The sequence below is a fragment of the Sardina pilchardus genome, chromosome 6 (assembly GCF_963854185.1).
Source record: "Sardina pilchardus chromosome 6, fSarPil1.1, whole genome shotgun sequence".
Taxonomy (NCBI): domain Eukaryota; kingdom Metazoa; phylum Chordata; class Actinopteri; order Clupeiformes; family Clupeidae; genus Sardina; species Sardina pilchardus.
This window is the reverse complement of record NC_084999.1, coordinates 33,314,539-33,327,798: the sequence shown is the minus strand read 5'-3', so window position 1 is coordinate 33,327,798 and position 13,260 is coordinate 33,314,539. Positions and strand designations below refer to the sequence as shown.

At 50.4% G+C, this 13,260-nt stretch overlaps 1 protein-coding gene across 4 annotated transcripts in view; it reads right to left on the bottom strand.

The window, feature by feature from the left end:
- The window catches only part of mroh1 (maestro heat-like repeat family member 1), a 35,714-nt gene that overhangs the window by 16,348 nt on the left and 6,106 nt on the right, over nucleotides 1-13,260 (bottom strand). For 3 of the 4 annotated variants that reach the window (XR_009939726.1, XM_062539585.1, XM_062539583.1), the window contains exons 10-30: nucleotides 12,897-12,975; nucleotides 12,136-12,249; nucleotides 11,732-11,805; nucleotides 11,211-11,333; nucleotides 11,011-11,118; nucleotides 9,885-10,029; nucleotides 9,328-9,371; nucleotides 8,766-8,907; nucleotides 8,136-8,188; nucleotides 7,808-7,915; nucleotides 7,415-7,534; nucleotides 6,829-6,951; nucleotides 6,412-6,558; nucleotides 4,371-4,397; nucleotides 3,275-3,397; nucleotides 2,296-2,375; nucleotides 1,973-2,111; nucleotides 1,201-1,296; nucleotides 990-1,094; nucleotides 608-743; nucleotides 139-251 (exon numbers count right to left, since the gene is read on the bottom strand). Coding sequence is in view for 3 of the 4 variants with exons in the window: in XM_062539585.1 (XP_062395569.1) it covers nucleotides 139-251; nucleotides 608-743; nucleotides 990-1,094; nucleotides 1,201-1,296; nucleotides 1,973-2,111; nucleotides 2,296-2,375; nucleotides 3,275-3,397; nucleotides 4,371-4,397; nucleotides 6,412-6,558; nucleotides 6,829-6,951; nucleotides 7,415-7,534; nucleotides 7,808-7,915; nucleotides 8,136-8,188; nucleotides 8,766-8,907; nucleotides 9,328-9,371; nucleotides 9,885-10,029; nucleotides 11,011-11,118; nucleotides 11,211-11,333; nucleotides 11,732-11,805; nucleotides 12,136-12,249; nucleotides 12,897-12,975 (2,199 nt within the window). In the remaining variant the exon portion in view is untranslated. The remainder of the gene's footprint in view (nucleotides 1-138; nucleotides 252-607; nucleotides 744-989; nucleotides 1,095-1,200; nucleotides 1,297-1,972; nucleotides 2,112-2,295; nucleotides 2,376-3,274; nucleotides 3,398-4,370; nucleotides 4,398-6,411; nucleotides 6,559-6,828; nucleotides 6,952-7,414; nucleotides 7,535-7,807; nucleotides 7,916-8,135; nucleotides 8,189-8,765; nucleotides 8,908-9,327; nucleotides 9,372-9,884; nucleotides 10,030-11,010; nucleotides 11,119-11,210; nucleotides 11,334-11,731; nucleotides 11,806-12,135; nucleotides 12,250-12,896; nucleotides 12,976-13,260) is intronic. The other variant, XM_062539586.1, reaches the window with a different exon arrangement.

Here is a 13,260-nt window from a genome sequence, read left to right as displayed (position 1 = left end):
TGCTGAGTTCAGAGAGAGATGATTAATGTGTGATTAATGCTTGTTACCCCCCAATCTTAATTCGTCCATTCATCACAGTGCTAGTAGAGCATAGACTGTGATCTCAGTGGACCGGCGTGAGCCAGAGTCCTTTCTCACCTTGGTGAGCTCGGAGCAGGTTTTATAGAGAACGGAGTGGTCAGGGTTGTCCAGTCGCTCCCGCAGGCTGATCAGGCCCTCCACTGAATCATCCCGGTAGTCCAGGGAGAACCCTGCGGAGAGGAAAAACAACACGCACTCTTCATCACAGGCAGGAGCGAGGGAGGGAGGGAGGGAGCTGGGAGACTTGGCTGGGACGAGGCCCTTCGCAGTAACATTAAATAGGAACGTCAACCAGAGACCCGGGGGCCGAGAGGTAAGACGAGACTTCTCGCTGAGGAAGTGGCGCGTTCCAGATCCACCGAGAAATGTCAGAGGGTTTAACGGCGATCACCAGGATAACAATACCGCTTTTTTTTACGGCGTGTGGAGCGCGGGGCTGCCAAAAGGCTGACAGCTCTATGACAGTGCTATTGCGCAGGCGGTGTGGGTGGAGGTGTGGGAGGAGGTGTCTGGCGGCGCGCCTCACCCTCGTAGCGCAGCTGGATGTGCAGCAGGGTGTAGATGCAGTCCACGGCCGCCCGGCGCACCAGAGACACCGGGTCAGTGCAGCGCGGGGCCAGCCGGCCCAGCAGAGCGCCCAGGTTGTGGAACGTCACCATGTTCTAGAGGAGCAGAACCCGTACACACAAGGCTAGAGATAGACCCTTTGTGACATCTTAAAGCACATGCACCACATACAGTACACACCTACAGACTCATGCTATGTGATGATAGCAAATACTGTGAAGTAAGTTCAGACACAAGCTAATACAGTTTATGTAGGCAATGGCATGAAAATGACATTAGATATGCTTTATGAGATGGGGCATATTAAGATACTAAAACAAGACATAACCTCTCTATCTTACCTTCACACTGAGACTATCCAAGTAGAACTGCAGGACCTCCAGCGTGGTCAGGATCGCCCTCTCTCGCTCGTGGTCCTGCCCGGAACTCAACCATCCCTCTATGTGCTGAACATACCAACACAACCCATACAGGGGTGGAGTAGGGAGGTCAAACACCAGGGGAAAGTCATGTAATAGTAATGTACAGTACAGACAGCGGAGTGCTCCATACCTTGAAGACGGTCTGAAGTCCATCTGGACTCAGGTCACGCGCCAGCACGCTGCGCAGCAGGTCACTCAGCGCTTTGAACGTCTCCGAGTACAAGACCTGCAAGACAAACCTGAGGTTGGACGGCGCGGCGAGGCGCCAGAGCAATAGTGCTTTTGCACAGCCTGCTTTCCCAGCTGTCCATAAAAAGAGTTCATTGTGATCCAATATCAACAGAAAACATTTTTATCTCCACTCTCTCCTCTCACACGTTCACAGGCCAGAATTAATCAGGGTAATGTGAGGAGCTGCGGCTGCCAGAGCTGCCATGCGCGTGGTGATTGGGAGCTAAGCAGCGCACAGCGGGGAGTGGACGACGACGAGCCCGACTCAGTGCTGCGGCTTATGGAGCGTCGGGAATCCACTCCGCAACTTCAAAAGGCACAGCAGTGGAGACCAGCTCTCGTCAACACACACACACACACACACACACACACACACACACACACACACACACACACACACACACACACACACACACACACACACACACACACACACACACACACACACACACACACACACACACACACACACACAGATTTGTAGCAGCGGGAAAAACAGCAGAGCCGAGGATTCTACACACACTCTGATGTAGCCATCTCAAAGACACAAACCAGTGTCTTAACAGCGTCCTGTTTATCACTATAGTGTTCAGTAAGAACTGAGCCCTTAGCCGTAGCACTGCTGAACTCAATGCAGAGTGAAGGCCATTATAGTAGCCACAGTGTCTGACCTCCCGCTGCTGAGGGTCCAGGACCTCGTCATCTTTGCCCTTGTCCGGCGCGTCCACCGCAGGCAGGCAGTACACGCTGCTCACGCAGGTCCGCAGCAGCTCAAAGTTCTCGTTCTCCGTCAGCGCAGGGTCCAGGTTACTGACCGCCGCGTCAAGGACCAACCAGGTAACAACAGAACAACATCATGGCAACAAGACAGACACACAATGGCCTAGAGTTAAATGGGGCCAAAACACACTCGGTTCAAACGTCCTTCACGCCTGAACATCAACCCTTTCTGTCCCCTAGGAGTTGACCGGTCTGGTGAGGGGTTAAAGGATACACCAGGTTGGCACACGTGGTCATGACGAGGTGGCGCACAGGTGTCCTCATCGCTTCTGTGGGCTCTGCTTTGATAAAGTCCTGCAATGACAGTTCAACACGCTTGGGTATCAGTGCCAGTGGAATGTTGCATCTCAATTTTAACAGATGGTAACGATGACAATAATCAATGCTGCATCTCAATTTTAACAGATGATAACGATGACAATAAGCAATGCTGCAGGATCAGCACTGGTACTGATAATAACCTTATGATACAATAGCAATTTGCATAAGAATCGACAAACAAGCTGCTATGTTGCTACTCATGGGTTTCATCAGGTCCCTCTCCACAGGTGGGTTAATCAAGCACCATACAGTCTGCATTCATAATCTAGGGGCTTGATTTTGTACACCTGTGGAAAGGGAGTAATACTGCGTTCATGCAGCTCGGAACCTCGGAAATTTCTGACCTCCGATAGCGGAAAAATGACATGAACGCTAGGTCGGGTTGGATTTTTTGCTCGGAGACTCGTGCGGAAGTTTTGTGCCCCGAGGTGTCCGACTTGACGTCACTATCCTATTCTCCAACCACGACGGCCTCCCTTGCAACAACACAAGATGTGAATTTCACTGTCCTTACGAATAGGCAGGGTAATTTGTCACTAAATTAACAACATAGACGGAGACACTCGCCCAAGACATTTTCCTTCTTGCTCAACCATAATAAGCAGTTGTAATAACGTATTTATGCGTTTCCTGTATTTATTTTCCGAACTGATCTCATGAACACACTTTTTTCGGAGGTCGGGACTTTTTAAAGGCGGGCCTCCGAGGTTCAAAACCGCATGAACGCAGTATAAGGGACCTGATGAAACCCATGAACTGAAGTTAGATAAACAGTGTTTGAGTTGATTACAGAGTAGATTGATGGACAGCTGAGTGACTGTGGTGTGATGGGGTGTTGAGGTGTGTGGGGATCACACTGGACACTGACTGACCATCATCACTCCCAACAGCTCCTGCTTGCGTGCGAACAGGTAGCTCTGTCGACGCACACACGCGCTGATGGCCTTGGCTATGAGACCCACACTCTGGATCAGACTCATCTTCATGGTCATGTCCTGCACAGGAGTGGAGCGGAAAACACACACACACACACACACACACACACACGCACGCATACACACACACACACACACACACACACACACACACACACACTAAGACTGTGGAAATGTTACAGAGACTAAGAATAGCCCAAAGAGAAACCCATTCCAGACAGAGCAGAGTGCAAGGTTGGCCCAAGTGTACTACATTTAAAAAATCATTAAAGTCCGATTACACATCACACACGAGTTACAGCATGCCCACTGAGCCGTACACACCTTAAATGAGCTTATTTTAAACCAGCATCGCATATAAACAGATTAGAAAAACAGGCATCACAATCTGCATGGCGGGTTGTGATTGGGTGAGAGGCAGGCCAAGAGGAAGTTGAGAAGATCCCTGCAATCAAGAGGGAGCTCACACCGTGCCAAGTGTAATTGCATGAATCAGATAGGACGAGTATCTGAAACCCAGTATGGAGGAAAAAAGACTCTCGAGCTCAGAGCACATCGTTGCACAGTGATTAGTGAAAAAGAAAAAGACGGTTGCGTTAGTGAGCGGGACCTGGGCGAAAAGCCCCTAACTTTCTGAACTTCTGAGAGGACGAGAAAATTAGAAGAAAAAAAAGAAACTCTGGCAGACAACGACGTGTTTGTGTGGAACACAGAGCGCCACTGGATGGAGCCCAAACCAGCGGCTTAACAGCTCATCACCAAATGCTCACTCCACCACGCCAGTCATTAGCGCCTAATGACGCCCCATTGGAGCCCCCATGCCAATTAGCAGCGGTCTAAATCAGCTCGCTAGTTTGTTCTAGAGGTTCAGAAAGTTGGGTCCGCGGGCCAGTGCCCCAGACAGTGAATGGCATTAGTGAGAGTCTGGCTGAGGAAGAGGAAGAGGAGGAGGAGGAGGAGGAGGAAGATGGGGGTGGGGGGAGGGAGAGGGGGCAGAGGGCTTCTCCTCCTGTGGGGTTTCCTCTCACGGTACCTTGGTCTCTACTTTAATCCCCAGAACCTGCACAACATAAAATTAAGAAGGAGTTTAAGGCACTGTTGAACAAAAACAGCAAATACCACTGACCAGTTGTTAATACCAGTGTTAGTGGTGGTTAGTAGGCCAGCAATTCAGTCACAATGATGTTTACTTGCATGGTATATGAATACTTTGAAATTGAAACCAATTCATAAAATCAAATTGACAAATTGACAAAGATCCCAGTTTCCTTTTCAAAGGAGCATCTGAAAGATTGCAAGTGGAGTGCATCTGCCAGTCTGCAGCCAAGTGAGTGTTTAGCATACGTTTAGTTCTGGAGCATACATTTAGTTCTGGAGCATACGTTTAGTTCTAGAGCATACGTTTAGTTCTAGAGCATATGTTTAGTTCTGGAGCATGTTTAGTTCTAGAGCACACACACATGAATTCATTCCTTTTACTGCAGCATGATGTGTGAAACTATGCTGTGGGGCACCGATGAGGGCATCACATACAGTAGACCAGAGAAGAGGCAAGACTACATTCAATAAGGAGACCCAAGAGAGTAGCAGCTTCACTAGCAGTGTGCCATGCAGCTCAGTGCTCCACTGACTGGCTCCACTCAAGGCCTCTGCACACACGAGCGCGGTCCACTCCGCTTCCCATCTTTAATTCCACTCCACTCCATTTTTCAATACAGCCCTGCACATCAACATTGTACTCTGCTGTCGCCATCTTGTCTATTACCATTCGGTTCTAGTTTTGTAAATCCATTTGTTTATTGTGTATGCTTCTCCGTTACAAATATCGGTGCTGGTGTGCGCGAGCAGTTGATGGAAAGTGCCGGCACACTTCTGTCGACGCCTACATGCGGAACGCTTTAGGCAGGTGTGAAACTTGCCGAATGGAAAACAAATAGCTTGACCCCAAAATAGTCAGTGCTATCTGGCTAAAGCTAATTGTTGTTGGAGCTCAACACCAACAGCCCTGCGGTGCAGGAATCAATTCAACCACTAACTGTTATTAGTTAACTCTCATGTCACATGCCCAAAGCTGGCCCCGAGCTCTCGATTCATATTTGTGTGAAACTGAGAAGCTCCAAGCAGATGTGAGGACACAGTCGTCAATCTGAGCTGAGCCCTGCAAGAAGTTCAGGTTTAGAGGCCACTGCCAGGAGCATGATTGTAACAATGAAAACCACAGCCAACAGTTTTCCATGACCACAGGCACACAAACACACACACGCACACATACAAGCACACACACGCGCACAGACACACACACACACACACACACACACACACACAGCTATGCTTAGAGAGGTCAGAAAATGAGACGGGAGCGCGTCAGTCTAAGTCAGCGAAAGTTCATCGTCAAAAATGGAAAACAAAGAATTCAATGACCTTTCAAGGCTTATGCCACACTCATTAGAGAGTCTGTCCAAAAAAGCTTTTTACTGGAGACATTGTGTCACTCTGGCATGACTGTGTAGTCTTGCCAATCTGCCAATCTGCCTTGTGGCCTGCCGGTGGTGGTCTACTGGTAAGGGGTTAAACGGGCACAGGCGGACCGCTGGGGGAACTATGCCACACGTGTCGCCCGCGGACCGCTCCGTCAGGGCCGCGCCGAGTGTCGTGAGCCCCTGTGACGTGAGGTCATCCCCCGCGGACGCCAGCTCTCAGACTCGGCCTGTGCCCGTCGCTCCGGGCGGGCAGTGGAAAAGGCAGCGGCTCGCCGCCCAACGGGCTCAGCCACAACTATCTGGACGGCGCTCACCGACCATTAGGAAACTATTACGGCTCACGGCGCAAAAGCACAGCGCTCCGCGGTGGTCAGGGGGAGGGGGGGGGGAGTGTTTGGGGTCCCCTCCCAGAGACTGTTTGTGTCAGGCTCAATAAACAAGCCGTCTCTCGCTAGAATGGCAGATTTAATGGAGTGTGATCGCACTGTTTAGAAATACTTGCTATGGCTAATTAAGCCGTGGCATGGAGAGAGGGGACCTGGGCCCTCAGAGAGGCCACCCCCAGTGCTGTGGGGGCCAGGCAGCCGGCTGTACCTTAGTGTTGAAGTGCTTGCTGATGCTCTTGAGGATCTGGCCGTCGATGTGGCCGAGGATCTGGTCCTCGGGGGCGTTCAGGGCCACGTAGCCGTAGCACAGGATCAGGGTGCTCTTCATCTTCTCCGTGTCCACCTCGTTCTTGTCCTGCAACGCCACAACAACCCCAACGGTCAGTCCCGGGCTGATCTAATTACAAATGATCAACTTACCAAGCAGGAATGTCCGCTAATGCCTCGGTGTTTTCAACAGTCTAAAAAGGACTTCTACATCTCTCATCAACAACAACTCCCAGAGAGAAGAAAATACGATGCTATCTGTTAAAGCAAAATGAATTGGGGGAAAAACAGACAAGTGTTTGTATCTCTGCTTATTTGTTCCTTGTCAGTATATTGGGCAAATCAATGTGTTGCGTACTTTGAGCAGACCGAAGATCCCTGAGGATTTTTTGAAGGCATCAGATTTCCCGAACTCGTCCAGCTTCGCCAGAGTGGCATCAAGATGGTTGCTGGCACAAAGCCCGACTCCCATTGCAACTCCCTGTGAGAGCAATTACAACATAATACAGGACCTCAGAAGTCAGCCTGGGCCTCCAATAACAACCACACGCTCATTACTCATGCGGCCCTGAGAAAGGTGATTACGCTCAATTCTGATAAAGCTGCGCTCAAACTAGGGATTAACTTGAGACGTACAGTAAATGATAGCTCTGAAAAACGGTCAAGGCTTTCGTTTGAAAGATTCACTGGAAACGAAGTGTACTCGCTGTCACAAGACATCTTGAGCAACATCAGAAAGCCAGGAAGCACATCAGAAGCGAGATGCCACTCAGAGATACAGTAGCTTGTGCTGACAGGAAACTGCTCTGTATGCCATATACAGCAGACGGACACTGACAGACATCAGCTTCATATGCAGCCTGGCTGCAGCGTTGTCCAGAGGTACACTACCCAGTAGGCAGTACAGGGGAGTACAGTGAGGGCTCGTGCTATACTGTACGTACCTCTCTCTCAATGGCGTCATGGTGACGCACGCTGACGAGCACCTCCTGCAGCTGCTTCTTGACCAGCTCTCTGTTGTAGCACTGCTGAAGGGTCACCCCTATGAACCTGTACAGGAAACTCTGCACACACACAGCACCATCACCACCAGGACAACACTCACCTCGTCTCCATTAACTACTTCACTCTATACATACAGTATATACAATACAAGGAATGAAGAATTTCTGTGAAATTGTGTGTGTGTGTGTGTGTGTGTGTGTGTGTGTGGTGAGTTATGAAAGGGATCACACCGTGTAAAACAGTCTTCAGCTGTGTAGACACTGACAGAGTAAAGTGATGGTCCTAGCACACACTCCATTATGGCAGTACACAACACCCCCCAGTGAACTGACCTTCTCCTCCAGGGAGTGGTTGTAGGTAGACAGATAACGCGTCGCTTCAGTGGCCAGCTGACAGCTCCACTTGTCATCAGCTATGGCCACCAGAGTTTTGGACAAGAGCTGGAGGCAAAACAGTCAAGTCTATGTTCAGAATGATCACATACTTAAATGCAAACTAAAACGGTCACCAGTCCCTCTCTAGCCTTACCTGTATGACACAGAAAAGTGCCAGCTCTTACAATTTAACACAATTTAACACAATTTAACGCAAGATTGGCAAAGACGTGGTGATAGTAGAGAGCTCAGGAATACATCTGGAATATCAACTGCACCAGCCTACCTGCAGTATCCCATCTTCCCAGTTGTACTTGTCTATAGTGTCAGACGAGGATTCTGTGAAAGACCGAGACAACATGAACACACACAGCCTGATAAATTGATCATACAGATCACAAACTGAGAATAAGTAGCAGCAGCATAAAAGCACTTTGTGTGGTCCACCACAGCATAAAAGTCAACAAGACTCCGAACAAGCGATTACATTGGGTGGAATGTTAGGGGGCAAGATGCACACTTTCACAAGGGGATTAGAACGCAGCCAAAAAGTGAGATAAGTTTTTCCTCTTAAGAAATATTCTGTGGTGGACTTGTAAAATGCCGTTTCTTATAACATCCCATTAGTAGAGGTGTTGTGGTTGAGAAAAAAAAGGGCCCCATTCATTTACCACAAATCCATTTTTTATGACAAGCCCAGCAATACCTCCAAACTATGAACCTTCATGAAATAAATCCCACGTGAAAAAAGAAAAGCTTGGCGAGCCGGTATTGGGGTGAATGGCAGAATGAGTGGCCCATAAAAGCTGGGTTCACACTGGACTGTGCCCAGTCGGCCTCGCCGCAGAAGTGGGAGCGGGCGGGCGGGCGCGCGGCACGGGGCCGCAGGTGACCCGGGCGTCCAGAGGAGACTCACCGTCCAGCTGGGCCAGGAGCGGGGGGATGGCCTTGTCCCACAGCTGCTCGGCGTTGGGGTGGATGTTGGGCGAGAGCACGTTCAGCAGGCTCAGGGACGGGGCGCCGTGGCCACGGGAGCGGAGCGGGAAGGCAGCGTTCACCTGGGGACAGGGCACACCCAACCAGCGGTCACTCACAAACCAAAGCAGCAGCAACAGTTTGAGATGCAGCACCACTGGAAAACAAGGCACAATTCATCCCACAAAGTGACGTCAAATATACTGTAGCATGCTGCTTTGTGAGCATATAATCTAACAATGTCAGGTTTGTTGTTTTGAACATTTCCTGCGCTTACACAGAGGAGGGAACCAGAGAGAGAAACGGAGCCTCTACTCAGTAGAACTGAGGACAGAACTCTGGCTCAACGCCAGCGCTTACGGGACACAGCAGCACTGTCTGCTCAAATACAGAATAGAGTATGTTTGTGTGTGTGCGTCTGTGTGTGTGTGTGTGTGTAACACTCATGTCCCCATGCAGGACTGTTCAGGTGGGTGTGTGGCGAGGTGTGCTGGCGGCCTTACCAGGAGCCGGGTCATCAGGACGTATGGCGAGGGCAGGTGGGTGCCTGTGGGAGGAGACAGAGCAGGGGGGCAAACTCAGGCCAGCGCTCTCCCGGGACACACCAATCTCCCAGCATTACAATTAACGAGTAAATGATTACCCACTACACGCCGCTCGCACACGGCCCGCGCTTAATCATCGTCTCCCCCCCCAAAGAAACGATTATGGCACACAGTTCAGGACCCCGCGCACATTATTTCGGTGATAAATATGGCTTTTCATTCGACTAATTAAAAGCAGACACGTCTGGCCCGCCGCGCGGGGCTATAATGAAAACAAAATGTCTGCGGCGGGCGGGCGGCGAGGCCCTTCCAGCGGCCGGGTGGAAAAAGAGAGCGCCTGGCCACGCGGAGAAGAGCTGACGTGTCGAGACTGCGGAGCGCACACGCGCGCGCTCGGCCTGTTTACGCTTCACACCCCCGACACCGGGCAGGGGCCTTGGCCCGCCGCCCGCACCAGTGGAAAAGCCCTCGTCACGGCAACGCGCGGCTCATTATGACATCACCGGCGCGGCTACCTGGGGCGCTGAAGTCGATGGTGAAGTTGGGATCCTGGGCGGCTCGCTTCTTATTGGCTAGCAGGATCAGGCTCTTGCAGAGGGGCGTGGTGGCGTTGGAATACAGTCCCGGAGTCAAGTAGCCAATCAGCATTGGCCATAACACCTACGGAGACCCATAAAAAGACAATAAAATGGCAAAGGTTAATCATCTGGAAATAAGTAGTTTTTGTGAACAAATTAAATTACAAACTCTGCGTTCTCACCATACGGGAGTGCACGAGGAGCAGAATTTACGAGGGTTTTATCTAAAAGTTTATCTCATCTCCTTGACAAAAAGCATCCAATAGCACACCCTATAAAATGAACGGCTACCATCATTCTCTGGTGGAGAGAGTGCAACAAACATGGGAGATTTCAGCAGCTTGTAAAACGTGTGCGGAGACGTCTTGGCAGCGGCGGCGCGGTATGTGTTGGTGTTGGGAGCGCGGCTGGAAAAAGGGCTCATATCTCCTGACTGCTGCTGTACTTGGCCGGCGGGCCGCGGTGCTGTGTGCCCAGGGCTTCCTGAGCTCATCCATTACGCCGTGAGCGAGCGAGCGAGCGCGCGAGAGAGAGAGCGCTGATGGAGCGCTAAAGCCCGCGCGCCGGAGCGGTGGGAAAGCCGAGCCCACGTCCTCCCCCGCGCGGCGCGACGGGAGGCTGACCCCACAGGGGGGGGACAGACGAGGACATCTAGCCGCGGCGGCTGATTTACGGCGGAGCCGTCTTCAGATGCTGCTTGTGCTCACGCTCCTCAGAGTGAAGGCGGCGATCTCAGGGGTGCCGTGTAAAAGCACACGCTCTCGTACAGCAGCGTCAGCCACTTCAGATAGATTGGCAGGGAGGAGAGTCACATGCAAATGTGCCAGTTCCATTCGTTTTGCATGTCCAAGCACATTCACTTGGTGGCTTAGGCCCATACAGGCCTACCACACCTCACCTCTGCACTGCTCACACAAGTCGTGAAAATGTCCATTTAGACATTGGCTATGATCTGTGAATTTAGGGGTTATGGATCTATTGCTCAATCAGAAGAGCTACAGACACTTCTAGCACTCTTGAAGCTGGAGCTTGGGAACAGGAGTGTGTAGAGAGGAGGACTCACGTCAGTCAGCCGCCCCACTGTGGTGGTGAACAGGTGCAGGGTGTTGTCACACATGCTCCGCAGGGCCTCATTGGTCACCTCCTCAGGGTCGGCGGGACGCTGCCCACGCTGCAGAGTGAAGGGAGGTCAGAGGTCACACATACTGGAACACATTCCTGATTACAGCTGGAGCGGTCACGGGAGAGGAGGAGGAGACTCACGTAGTACGTGTCGGGGAGAGCGCAGTGCTGGACGATGAAGCGCACGAGCAGATCTCCTCCGTCCAGCTCCAGGTAGCCGTGGTGAGCCATGGCGCTGATCACCTGGACAACCATTTTCTTCACCTGAGAGGACACACACACACACACACACACACACACACACAGAGTTGAACTTTCTCATGTCCTGAGAGACATACTGTACATGCAGAACCAACACGTGTACACATCTTAATTTATTAAACATAAAGTATTTAGCCATCAAATCACAAATGGTCTTCACAATTGTGTTCACCCACATCACATTAGACTCTGCATGATGTGAACTAGAGGAAGCTGCTCAGAAAAGAAAAGGTCTTCAATGACACAAATGAGAATACCTAATTCCTTAGTCATGAAAAGCAGAAAGGTTAACAGGCAGCTGCTGCTGGACGACTAGGACAAATACAACCATTAATGTCCAGCAGAAGTGTGGCTAAACTGATGTAAGACGGAGTGTAAAAGTGGACCTGGACTTGGATTACCTTATTGCTGTGGTCTGCCAGGGGCTGGCGGATGCTGGCCAGGATGAGCAGCTTCTTACTTTCCATGATGGACGCTGCGGGAAGAAGGTAAATCACCAGTGAAAATCTGCACCGTCACAGACAACACACACTCATACACACATTCATACACACACACACACACACACAGACACAGACACAGACACAGACACAGACACAGACACAGACACAGACACAGACACAGACACAGACACAGACACAGACACAGACACAGACACAGACACATACACACTGCATCTAAAGCTGACCTACAAAGAGCCCCAGAGGACTTGAGACACATATGAAATATGTAAATATGGCGGATATGAGCGCATGTCTGAGTGACTCAGCATGTGGAGCAGGAGGGCCTGAGCCGTGGCTCTTACTGGAGGAGTTGATGAGGTGTCTGAGGACCGCCAGAGAACCCACACGGTTCCTCTCGTTGCTGTTCTCCAGTTTCTGCAGAACAAACACCAGCAGCCTGTCAGGGAAGGTGTTGGCTGGAACAGAGGAAAGAGGAAGTCAGAGATATGGGACATGTTGGGAACGGGACAGATCACACGGCATGTCCTCTACAAGCTCTCCATCAAGGCACTGGTGATGTTGTTGTCATAATCCAAAGAGGAGTGTGACACTTCTCAATATTTCTATGCTTCCTCTCCATCTTGCCTCAGGTGTTTCTGACAACTTTTCACAGGGCCAGAGGCAAAGAGGAAAGAAAGAGTGAAAAAATCCTCCTTTCATCCTGCAGTCAAGAGTTACATCACCGTTGCAAGTCCGGAACATTCATATTTCTCAGCGACTAGAGCTAAATCTCACAACACCAAACAGTAGTAGCTCTGGGTTAGAACCAGAGCACCAACAGTAATTCGGTGTAAATGTGTTAGAAAAGCAGAGCTGCCAGCTGGAAGTGGACTGCTTTTTACTGAAGGCACATGAAGCCCGTGTGTCACCTGAGAGAGTACACATGCATGCTGTGTGTGTCCAGACTTGTGAGGACTAACTCAATCCCCATCACATGACTGCTGGATTAACCGGCCCGGTCAAATGACTGTGACTGAGAACACTGGAGGGCCTTATACACGAGGTGCTAAACAGAGACATGGAGATGAAGACGTGTGTCCTCGGGTCAGTGTCTACTGCCTACCTAGAATACTGTAGCATCGTAAGATCTCGTTGTGGTTCTTCACAGTGGGAGGGTTGCTGTAGTCAATGGGCGCACAAATCTAGAATGGGAGAGATTAGTGGAGAATTAGTGGACTGAGGCGCTTTCATTCATAAACTGTACATGAGAATATGGACTCCTTCATGACTTCTACAGAAGTCTGACATGGTTGTTCGGCACGTACAGTATAAAGAGGAACCTTTCAACCCAGTTGATAGGAAGTTGATGATGGGAAGTTAATGTAGCACAGGTATATAGGCTTACACCAATGCAGCTTTACAACAGACCACTTCAACCAGGTCAACATGCAGTACAATATCAATTTTCAGCAATATTCAACACATAT